The sequence below is a fragment of the Akebia trifoliata genome, chromosome 13 (genome assembly GCF_017979445.1).
Source record: "Akebia trifoliata isolate Shusen 1 chromosome 13, ASM1797944v1, whole genome shotgun sequence".
Taxonomy (NCBI): domain Eukaryota; kingdom Viridiplantae; phylum Streptophyta; class Magnoliopsida; order Ranunculales; family Lardizabalaceae; genus Akebia; species Akebia trifoliata.
In genome coordinates this window covers 30,439,522-30,450,900 of record NC_141387.1, presented here as the reverse complement: position 1 = coordinate 30,450,900, position 11,379 = coordinate 30,439,522, and the positions used below count along the sequence as shown (strand labels likewise).

The 11,379-nt window shown below is 34.2% G+C and overlaps 1 protein-coding gene across 7 annotated transcripts; it reads left to right on the top strand.

Annotated features, from left to right (window-relative positions):
• Positions 1-796: 796 nt before the first annotated feature.
• On the top strand, positions 797-5,627 carry LOC147388269 (pavine N-methyltransferase-like). Of its 7 annotated transcripts, XM_086421854.1 has the most exons (10): positions 798-1,299; positions 1,900-2,001; positions 2,079-2,155; positions 2,900-3,124; positions 3,251-3,302; positions 3,989-4,046; positions 4,274-4,331; positions 4,642-4,750; positions 4,865-4,938; positions 5,250-5,627. In XM_086421854.1, exons 3-8 carry the CDS (start codon positions 2,142-2,144, stop codon positions 4,721-4,723), a joined length of 489 nt encoding a protein of 162 aa, XP_086277980.1. In that variant the 5' UTR covers positions 798-1,299; positions 1,900-2,001; positions 2,079-2,141; the 3' UTR covers positions 4,724-4,750; positions 4,865-4,938; positions 5,250-5,627. The 7 variants fall into 7 exon arrangements, with proteins under 7 accessions (XP_086277982.1, XP_086277980.1, XP_086277981.1 ...); XM_086421855.1 differs by lacking the exon at positions 1,900-2,001; XM_086421852.1 differs by lacking the exon at positions 798-1,299 and having other exon boundaries at positions 1,328-2,001.
• Positions 5,628-11,379: the final 5,752 nt, after the last annotated feature.

Here is an 11,379-nt window from a genome sequence, read left to right as displayed (position 1 = left end):
GATTGGAATCGAAAATAGCATTTCACACATAGGTTTGACATTTACAGGCCATTTTCACAAAATCAATGGCCTACATCCAATGCTCCAAACTGCAAAATCCAACACCATGTTACAATCCTCAGAATTGCTAAATTTAAATAAGAAAAACCCATCTTCCATTGATAACATTTCCATGTTTCCCTTAATTTTCTACATCCTTTGAACCGTGATTTTTAGTCCTGGAAAATAAGGATCTTTCCCTAGAAGATATCCAACTAGAGAGTTTTCCCATCTTAGTACTTCAAAGACAATTTCATCTTTCGGAAGTACAACCGTATCCCCCTGTAAAGCTTCAGGATAAAAATCAAGAGTTTTATCACCTATTGAATGACTACTCCTTTTGAGAAGATCTTTCCAAGAACCAAACAAAAAAGCCCCCATATTCTCCTAAAGGAAAACCTACACACAGAAAGTATGGAGATTCAAGGATCTTCTCCCTCAAGGAGAGATGAATGAATCCTCCTAAACCTTTATTTTGGTAAAACATTTATTTTTCTTATGTGACAAACATTTCTATTAACAATGCCTTGTTTGTGACTGAGATGAACCCTTCTACAATTTACACAAAGTCTAGAATGAAAAAAAAAAGAGCTTGATGTCTTCCCCAATTATGGTATAAGGATATCTTATTGAGTTAAAAAGGATCAAAGAAGTCGAAGAGACACTACCTCAAAAAAGCTCAAATTCTGCACTTATTTAGTGTTAATTTCGACGGCCCAAATCTCACGTTTATATTTGCCGGCCCAAAACCAGTAATTAAGCCCACCAAAATAAATCGACAGCCCCAGCCCAACGAACCACCGGTTTTTTTTTCTTTTTTCTTTTTTTCTTATAAATAACTTAAAATGAAAACTGTTTTGATTTTCTGAAAATGAATGGTTTTAGAGAGAAGTTCAGAGATTGGGAATTTCTCTTCTATCTCCCTCTTCTCTTAACAAATCCCTTTCGACTTTGAATATCTTCTCAATCTCCCTCTTCGATCTACACTCACTAATCCCTTTCGACTCTGAATTTCTTCTCAATCTCCCTCTTCGATCTACACTCACAATGTTTTGAGCATTCGAGCAGACTTTTGAGAAGCATTAGAGAACATTGAACACCGATCAAACCAGATATTTGAAAGGCATTCGAGAACATCGATCGATCAAACCAGAGCTAGCTCAAATCGAAGAACACCTAGCTCTTTTCACTTCATCGATGGAGTTTTGATCTGTTCAAATCCAGAAATCTTCTTCCTGCCTCGTTTTAACCTTTTAAAAGGTACATTTTATAATTTTCTCTGTAATTTCAGTTTAATCTAGTTGAAATTCTATTTTAGATGCTTTAATCTAGTTTACCGAACTTGTTTGTGCTAAAATGAACTTTTAATTGTAGAGTTATTAGTGGATTTTTTTTGTAAAAACCCTAATTCATTTTTATTTTGAAGGTTGTCATATTCCAAGATCGAAAATATCTTAGTCTTAAGGAAGTTTTTGAGAGTTTGGACTTGATAGCTATACCTTTCAATGGTCTCATTGATCAATTTTCTGGAAAAAAAAAATCTCTTTTTAATGCCTCCCAATGACATTTGTAGATATGACCTGAATGTTGATTTGTTGGATGTGCATGCTAATAAGAATACCAAGTTGAATATGACATGCCGAGTTTACATGGTGTTTGTTAATTATTTATTCTTTATAAGAAACCTCAACTATCCATTTCAGAAATTTGAGTTCTACCACACTCACAGAGTCCAAAACAACTATCTCTTTTTAATTATGTTTTGGGATTATGTAGAATAAGGAGCAAGCATTTAACATCTCTTCATGCTAGAACCTTTTTCATGATTCCTTGATACCAATATATTCTTTTAACATGCAGCCCGCACCTGCTACCTATGATGACGTGTTTAAATTGGTATTTGATTACATTGATCATCTCTTCTCATTGGTTCGCCCAAGAAAGCTTCTTTATATGGCAATTGTGAGCTCCATATCAGCTTCTCTTTGCATTTGCAACTTGCACCAGAATAGGTTTTAGCTTAATTCTAAATTTTGCAGATGGGGTTGCACCAAGGGCTAAAATGAATCAGCAGCGTTCACGACGATTCAGAGCTGCAAAAGATGCTGCTGAGGCTGTAAGTATTCTTCCATGTATCTCAAATTTACACCATATATTATAGGTCCATTAGTGACTACATCACATATATCATTGAGTATACTGTTTTATTTGTCTATGATAGTTGGAAGGTAATAATAACTCCATCTTGTTTTGCAGTTTCTCTTAAATGTCTTTATTCTGTTTTGTCACCTTGTTTTTGCTCCACTTTATATTATTTTCATCAGCTATTATCACAATTTATTCTTTTGTATTTTTCTGACTTTGTTGCTCTATTTGTTGGATGGTTGATTTCCTTGGACATGATCATTTTTCCTCAACTATACTTGTACCCATGTAGGGTGGCTCACTAAATGTCAAGTAGTCCTGGTTGCTTGGTAGGTATAAGAGAGATCAAAAGTATCAATAGTTCTCACAAAGGGAAGTTAGAAGTGTCCATTCGGTCTGGTTTTAGTTAGGGTGTCATCAACAAGTCATGGACATAGTACACATTGAGTACATTTCTAATATGGTTCCTCACATTTTTTTTTTCTTTTCTGTCTTCTCATTTGGAAAGGCTATGATTTGATTCTTGGAGACAGGAAGGTTACTGTTTTTGTGTGTGTGTGTGTGTGATCAATATGTTCTCGAGTCTGTGTGAGTAAAGTCCGAGAGATTAATTATGATATTGGTCGATGTTGAGTGAATTTGGTGTTTATTGGATTGAATTTTTGTAGTAGTAAAAAATAACGTTAAAATTTTTTTTTCTTTTCTTTTTTTACAGCTGTTCTTATTTCAAGGATGAAGTGATGTCGTTAGACGAGGCTGAGATAGCAATGATGGATTTATACTTGGAGAGGGCTCAAATAAAATATGGGCAGAGCATCCTCGATCTGGGGTGCGGGATGGGAGCTTTGACTTTACATATTGCACACAAGTACACAAGTTGCCATGTTACAGTGATTACCAACTCTATGTCACAGAAAGAGTTCATGGAGGAGAAGTGCAAGTAAGTGTAATTTGGGAAGATGCCACCTTCATTATCATTAGAATTTTATGCTTCTACATCGACATGGCACCTTATCATTTTGTAGAGTTCTCAAAATTTTGTGATCCACAACGAAATTTTTTGCAGGAAATCATCACTGGAGCTGGCCATACTAGTGCAGTTGACTGGTGGGCTCTTGGTAAGTTTGTATTCCACAACGAAATTTTTTGCTAAATGCAGTAGCCCTATTTATTCACTCAAGAGGCGCTGTCGCAATGAAACCAACTTTCTACAGATGATTTTCAATTCATCATATCAACTAACTTAATAGCATTGCAAGACTAAGAAAATGCTTGTGGGGGGTCACTGTTGCTAATTAAGACAAAGATAATACTTTAGATGCAATAATTTGCTTGACCTACCAGAATTATTTAAAAATGGAAGTTGATTATTTTGTAGAAGTCGAGTGACACATAATTTATTTTGTAGCATGTACAATAGTCCATGCACCAATAGTGTGGCCCGATATTAAATCTTTGGATAAAGAAAAGAATGACAATCAATGTAGAACTCCCACTATTTTCATGAGAACAATTGTTCCACTGGAAAATAGTGACATTATAGTTCAAAAGAAATTTACTCAAGTTGACTTTAGAAAGAGAAAATGTGTAGTATTTCTAATGTAGAGTCAGTTGATTAAAAAAAAAACATATTGATACTTCAAGTTACTGGTTCTTCAAGGATGTGATGTTCATTTTAATGTAATGCCACAACCTGGATTCAAACTCGCCTTCACCCACTTGGTTTCCCAATATATATATATATATATATATATATAAATTGTGTTGTTTCTGACTAAGTCTATTACTGGTTATTGACAAACAGGCTAAAGATATCACTGATTTAGGTTCCTTGAAAGAGGCATCAAAAATTTTTGTTCTAGGCAAATTTAATTTTGACCATGCTTTTTCGCTAATCCTATAAAAAAATTATGCTTTTTTATTGAAAAAATTACGCTGATCCTATCAAATGTGTTGTTTGATCTGTTTAACTTCTTTATGATAACAAGGGTTTTTAGCATTTTGTTTGCTACCTTTTGCTTTTTCAATTGGTGTAGCTTTTCAGTACTTCAAAAAAGTTGTCTTACTTTTTGTTATACTGCAATTGCAGGTGGGGCAACCTTGAACTATGCACGCACCATAAAAATCAAAGAACCTGAAGGTTTCAGGTAATTTACTAACCTCAAGTTGAAGCTAGCATTGCAATTCATGTTGAATCAGACAATTAAGGTCCCCATACTGTTCATTTAGAAAAGATTATTTAGCGAAGCAATTTATGTCTGAGACGCTGAAATTTTATCTTCACCTTATCTAATTAAAATTACATGAATTGCACTTATCGCGTAGGCCCTTAGCTTAGGCCATTTTCTTTGATTTTCAGATTCTAAGTTGAATGATCATATATCAAAGAATCATTTTTGTAATATAAGATTATTATGGAATGTGGGATATATGACCACTTTTGTTTCTGTGCATCAGTAACATTGGTTGTAGTGCAGGTGGGCATGATATGGAAGAAATGGCAGCTAAGACTTATGATTTAGCTGCACTCAAGTACTAGGGTCCTTCAACTCGTATAAATTTCCTTGTGAGTTGGTTTAGTTTTCTCATGTAAAGGTTCTTTATTCCTTTTGTAACTATAGAAGATCAACATGATCAAAATCAGCTTTTATATTTATTTAATTTTTCTTTTTATATTCAGCTGAGCACATATGAGAAAGAGCTTGAAGAGATGAAGAACATGACAAGGCAGGAATTTCTAGCCAACTTAAGAAGGTATCCTCTCTCTCTCTCTCTCATAATGGACAATTCTTTGTTGGAGTTTGTTACAAGTATCTTCTTTTACTCATGAACTATTTAGATACACATTAATACATGATCTTTATTGTGAAGTGATGCCAGGCAATACCAGGGGGCTTTTTTCCTTCACTTATCCCTTTAATTAGAATGAAAAAGAGATATATAGTATTTATATGGAAATAGTTGGGCGTAAAGGCTTTCGGACTGTTTATTTTATCTATTTGCTTCTATTTGGGATTTGTTGGTGTATGATTGAGAATTTGTAATTTGTTTTATCGAATGTGCAGCTACTTGAGCTTATGTGTTGTTCTATCGGAGAGTTAAAGTTGAATCAGATAAAGGAGCGGGTGACCAATCTCAGGTTCATTCTCCAAGCAATTAGAGCAGAGTACTAGATGGGATGATGAGAAGCAACTTCAAGACATGTACTTTGATGAAGTCAAGTTCAGCATAGATGCTTTTCAAAGAACTTGATCCGTTTTCATTTGGGAAAATGAAAACAACAATGCCAAGTTCTATGGGATCATCTTCATGGAGTCAAACAACATAAAACTTTAAGTTGGCCAACTAGAACCAATGTAGTTTGAGTGTTTTTCGATCTCCAAAAGTTGAAGGTGAAGATCTAAAATTCTTTCATTTGTGGTACAAGGGGTTCCATTCTTTCATTTCGATGGCGAGAAGTCTTTCAAGTTACTGTGGAATCTGAATTCAACGGAGAAAATACTCATTGTACATGATTGAACTTGGTTGTTTTAGGTCCATGCCATCAAGAGTGGATGGTAAAACCTTGTTTTAGGTTTTAGACTTCATTATATTGATGTATGTGAACATGATCTCAGGAATAATTATAATATGTGAGATTAAAATTTTGACTTATATAAGTAATATTTTTTTTAAATCTTATTATTCTTTGATATTATGAATTGAATGCTTGAATACAAATTGGTGTGGATGGGATGTGAATGTCGATATGGATATGAATGTGTGATTTTTTTCGCAGGTATGGGTTGAAGACAAATGCATAAAAAAGAGTTTTCATTAGTCTTTAAATTCAGTCGTAAATATAGTATTCGACGGCTTAAAGCCGTCGAAATTATGTTAAAAAAATTCAAATTCGACATTTTTCGACCGTCGAATTTAGTAATTCAACGGGTTTTGGCCGTCGAATTTATAAAATTCGACGGTTTGGGGCTGTCTAATTTATAAAATTCGACGGTTTTGGGCTGTCGAATTTATAAAATTTCTATGGTTCTTAACCGTCGAATTTTTTTTTCGACAAGGCCAAATTCGACAAATCAATTCGACGGTCGGGTCCGACGAATAGTTACATAATTCGACAGTTTTGGGCCGTCGAATTTTGTGTATTTTCACGTAGTGAGATTAAATATCAGTGACGAGAAAAATCTTGAATATTGGACGATTCACATGGTAAATTTTCCTCTTTCAAGAATGATACCAAGATGACTCAGGTGAGTCATATCGGTAGTAGACAATTTTTGAAAACCATATATGTTTCTAGATCATTCCTTTTAAAGTTCAATATTTCAACTCGTCTTGTCCACTAATTTCAAGTCAAGTAGCCTAAGTCATCTCATCTTGATAGGATTTGATATGAGACTCGCCTTGCATTTTTTATATCCACTGAGCAAGTAAAACTCAATAGATTCAATTGGGATTTTAATTATTTTTATAATATAGTTAAGTTTTAATAATTTAACTATAAATTATTTAAACAATTTCTGAGTATGCATCTTCTAATCTACCTTATTTCTAAAGAAAATTATTATTATTTGGACATATATAATAAACAATTTTAAATTGAGTAAAATCATCTATCACCGAACACAAGATGACTTAGGCTAGTCAACTCAATATCAATAGGGAGTGTAACATGACAAAATACTAAACTTTAGAAGGGATGATGTAGAAACATGGTTTTAAAAATATCCAAGATCGAGATGACTAAGGGTAAGCCATCTCGGTATCATTCATGAATGAGCGAAATTAACTTATCCAATATTAAACTAATTAATAAAACTCATCCAAGACAATCAATTATTGTAAGTTTTTTTTTTTTAAATAATTATTCTTTTAATAATTTAAATATTTATTTTATAGATAAATTTTTTGATCTTATGACCGGACATCTTGTAATCCATCATATTATATATATATTTATAAATAAATTTATAATCCATCATATTGATTTTTAAATAAATTTATACCAAGTTATGGCTTACCCTTCACCCTCAAAACTTTGTCACTATGGATAGAATGGCTAATGAAATAGTATTCATGTTGAATATTTGGGATAAGTCCTAGAAGAAGAAGAAGAAGATGATGATGATAATCTGCAATTTAGATATTAAAAAATGACAATTATATATTTGACAAAAGATTCCATTTTTGAAATCTTTTATCAATATATTTAAACTTGCAACTTATGGGTGATTACAAAATAATCAAGAAATAGAAGAAACATATAAGTCATCAAAGAGATGACGTACCGAGTTTACGATATTACTTGCAAATTATATCTCTATCTGCATCTTTCTCAACCTATAGAATCCGCAAAAAATAACCCAAAAACCATCAAAAACCAAATAAAAAAAAGTAAAGAAAGATTAAGAATCACCCAAAACATACTCGAAGAAGAATATACCAATTGAAAAAAGCAGTTGATCCGGTGGTGGAAGTGAATGATCGGAACAAAATTGAGAAGATCTTTGCCTATGACTTGAAATCAGATTCTTTTCCAACTCTACCCATTTTAGAATAAAAAAATAATAATAGTAATAAAACAGAAGAGAGGACAAAGGGTTTGAGAGAGCAATAGAACGAAATGAAAATATGAGATCAAACGATGATCATTTTCCCTTTGATTCTTCATCTCCCGCACAAGAACAATCTCAAAATGGAGAGAAACCCTCTCTGAACTCCTTGTTCTTCAACAATCGATTCCTTCTCTCCCCTTCTGTTACAATTTACAAGCTTTTCCCCGCCTTTCTCTTTAATTTAATTGAATCAACTCCTTTCTATCAAGAGAGAATAAGTTGAGTCAATTCCTGGATTTCAGGAGAGGTTGTTGAGTTAGTAACTCAATCCTTCTATTGAGGAGAAGAGTAGGAATCAGTTGAGTCATTTAGTTTATAAATTTTGAACCTCTTAGAGAGAAGAGGCAGAGAAGAATAACTAGTTAATCTATTTTTTGTTCTGTATTTCTAATTCTGTTGAGTTATTAATATGATAGCAACAGTTCCTATCATTTTGGTATTAGAGCATTGATCTTGCGACCATAGCAGCAGCTACACCACAACCACTTGACTTCGCAAATTTAGTTCCCAATCAGATCATTGAGTTCAGAGACGAAATTGAAACCAGCAAGAGAGATCACCAATTTAAGTGCTAAAGTGGTAGAACTCACAGAAGCTGTTATCTCAATCCAGACCAATTTCAACAATTTTTTTTAACACCCCAAATTTCCTCCACAAGTTGATCCTCTTTTTCAAATGCCCAGACAACCACCACGCCAAAATCAACCTACCTTCAATGGCTTTCAAGGACAACCCCTACGGTTGGATTTCCCTAATTTCAATGGCACTGACCCGAAAGGCTGGGTTTTCCAAGCACAACAATTCCAAGGATTGAATGGTGCTCCTGAAGAACATATGGTGGACATAGCAGCAACTCACCATATGTTCACCAGTGGTTGGTGAAAACTAAGGGGTGACTAACTTGGATCGAGTTTAATAGAGCCTTGTCCTCTCGGTTTGGTTCGACAGAAGATGATGACCTGAAGGGTCGTTAACTAAACTACGCCAAACAACTATTGTCAAAGACTACCAAGCCATGTTTAAACGACTTGGAAATCGAAGTATTATCTTATTGAAGCCATTTCTTATTCGTTGTTTCATTTCTAGCCTACATGAGGATATTCGAGCTAGTGTTAAGTTGATGAATCATTCCACATCGACACATGCATACACAATAGCCAAACAACAAGAAGAGGCAACCAATGCTATAGTTTGTATTGTATCTAAACGACAATCCAATAGGACGTCTTTCAACCGAACATCACACCCTCCAACACCTCCACCACCACTTCCAAACCCACTATCTAAGTGGACAACTCCTAATCTTTCCACTTCAGCCACCATTCCACCAGAAGTCCAACGTCTTACCATTGTCGAGCAGTAAGAAAGAAGGGCCAAAAACCTTTGTTTCAACTGTGAAGAACAGTACAACCATGGTCATCAATGTAAAAAATCCCAACTGCTGCTATTGGAGGCTGATAGTGCTGCCCCCATTGAAACATCTAAAGGTGACAATGAAAAGGAGCCACCCATGAACATCTCTCTTCATGCCTTGTGTGGTACTAAACATCCAGAAAAAATGTGCCTCTTGGGACAAATCAAACGATGTTCTTTAATGATTTTGGTTGATTCCAGTGCAATCTAGAACTTCCTCCATCCCAAGATTGTAAACTATTGTGGATAGAAGATAACACACTCAGAACCTATATCTGTTATAGTAGCCAATGGTATTAAGAAATAAAGCCTTGGGCATTGCAATCATATGATGTTAACATTGCAAGGACATACATTTTATCCAGATTTTTTCTTACTACCGGTATGTGGGTTTGATGTTGTGCTTAGATCTGAATGGTTACGGTCATTTGGAATTATCTCTTGGGACTTCAACCAAATGAAGATGATGTTTTGTCAAGACAAGCAACAAATCGTTCTGACTGAACTAAACACCCTTTTGTTGGTATAGTTAAGGACTCAAGTGAGTTCCACCAACTCATGTTACAATAAAGGCTTGGGTTCTACGTCCATTTCATACACCTACAGCCTACCCTACAATAGATTCATGATCCCGAGGTGTCTTCTGATAAGGTCCCATAAAATCATTTTTGGGACCGTAATTACACAAGGTTTATCAACATATAATTGCTATCTCTCTTTAAATAAAAACTAATTGAATAAAAATGCCAAAACTATTCAACTAATAGAATTTCTTACTATTTCTAGGAAGAAAGGGAAAGTTTAGAGACAAATAATTTTTCAACAATTTTTGTTATAATGCTCAAGTCAAGGAGGATCATCCAACCAAAATCCAAAGCCCAACTTTGCCACGTCACCATCGTGGCACCCTTGTGGTGTGCTGCGGTGATCTATAGGAAATAGGCCTCGAGATTTGCACTGAAAGTTCTAAACTCTTTGGCTGTTGCAATAGTGGATCTTTCTCGAATCAATTGAAGCAAAATACGACCCAATAACCTGAAAGAAATCTTATAAATTGAAGGGTTGTCCTAAAGGAAGGAGTCCCCCTTTGTGAGAGAGAGTTGCTTTAAGGTGAGAGCTAAAAGAACCCTCTCTTCTCTTTTCTTCTTTAATTTTTTCTTGTAACACCATTGTTGTTGATCATACCTTCAAATTTGGAATCAAAGTGCAGTAAAGATTTGTCTCATTCTCTTTTCCGCCATACTTTCTCTGTTTTATTATTGTTGCAATTTGTTCCTCAGAATGATTGGCTAGACTCTCCATAGAGAGGTCAATAATGCCGGGGCGAGTCTATCTTGACCTTGTTTAAGCAAATCTATTATATATGTTTTAATTGTAATTATGTGAAGACTATTAAGTTTAGATTATCTAATTTGTATTGATTGTCCTCACTTTGGTGATTCATGCTTAGATGAGATCAAGTTTAATCATACTTAGTGACAACTTGAGATAGAAATTTGATAATACCACATTGATTCAATATTCACTTATACTTTGGATTCATCTACAAGAATTAACTGAATTATCTACCGATTCATGAACAATAGTTTATTGTGTGGATTGACATCGAATTAGAATTGTTTAGATTTTTAATATAGCTTGTCAACGTTGATTTCGTCTCTCTGCTCTTTACATTACTTTAATTTCAATTATTGTTTTAATTTCATTCGACTTCTTAGCTGCAATTTCTCTACTTTATTTTTAATTTGTTTTTAAATCTATTTTGATTTTAATTCGAAAGAAGATCTGAATCGACTATTGTCCCTATAGAACGAACTTTGCTCACCAAAGTTTTTATTATTTATTTGCAATCTGCAATTCGAACATCTTCCTTGCTTCAACAGTACACAACTATATTTGAGCAACCGCGTAGATTACCTCCAAGTAGAAGACAAGATCGCCAAATGCCATTATTACCAGGCAGCACACTACCAAATTTGAGACTGTATCGATACCCGCATTTCCAAAAAAATGAAATTGAAAAATTAGTTTAAAAAATGCACGACTCGGGTATTATTCGGGCTAATACAAGTCCATTTTCTTCTCATGTTCTTTTAGTCAAAAAGAAATATGGAAATTGGCTGATGTGTGTGGATTACGGTGCTCTCAATAAAATCATGATAAAGGATAA

What these genes read in the sequence shown, in the direction of transcription:
- LOC147388269 (XM_086421855.1), top strand. An exon ending in TTCATGGAGGAGAAGTGCAA is followed by an intron (nt 3,125 to 3,250) that starts GTAAGTGTAATT and finishes AATTTTTTGCAG; the next exon opens with GAAATCATCACTGGAGCTGG. An exon ending in AAAGAACCTGAAGGTTTCAG is followed by an intron (nt 4,332 to 4,641) that starts GTAATTTACTAA and finishes TCTGTGCATCAG; the next exon opens with TAACATTGGTTGTAGTGCAG.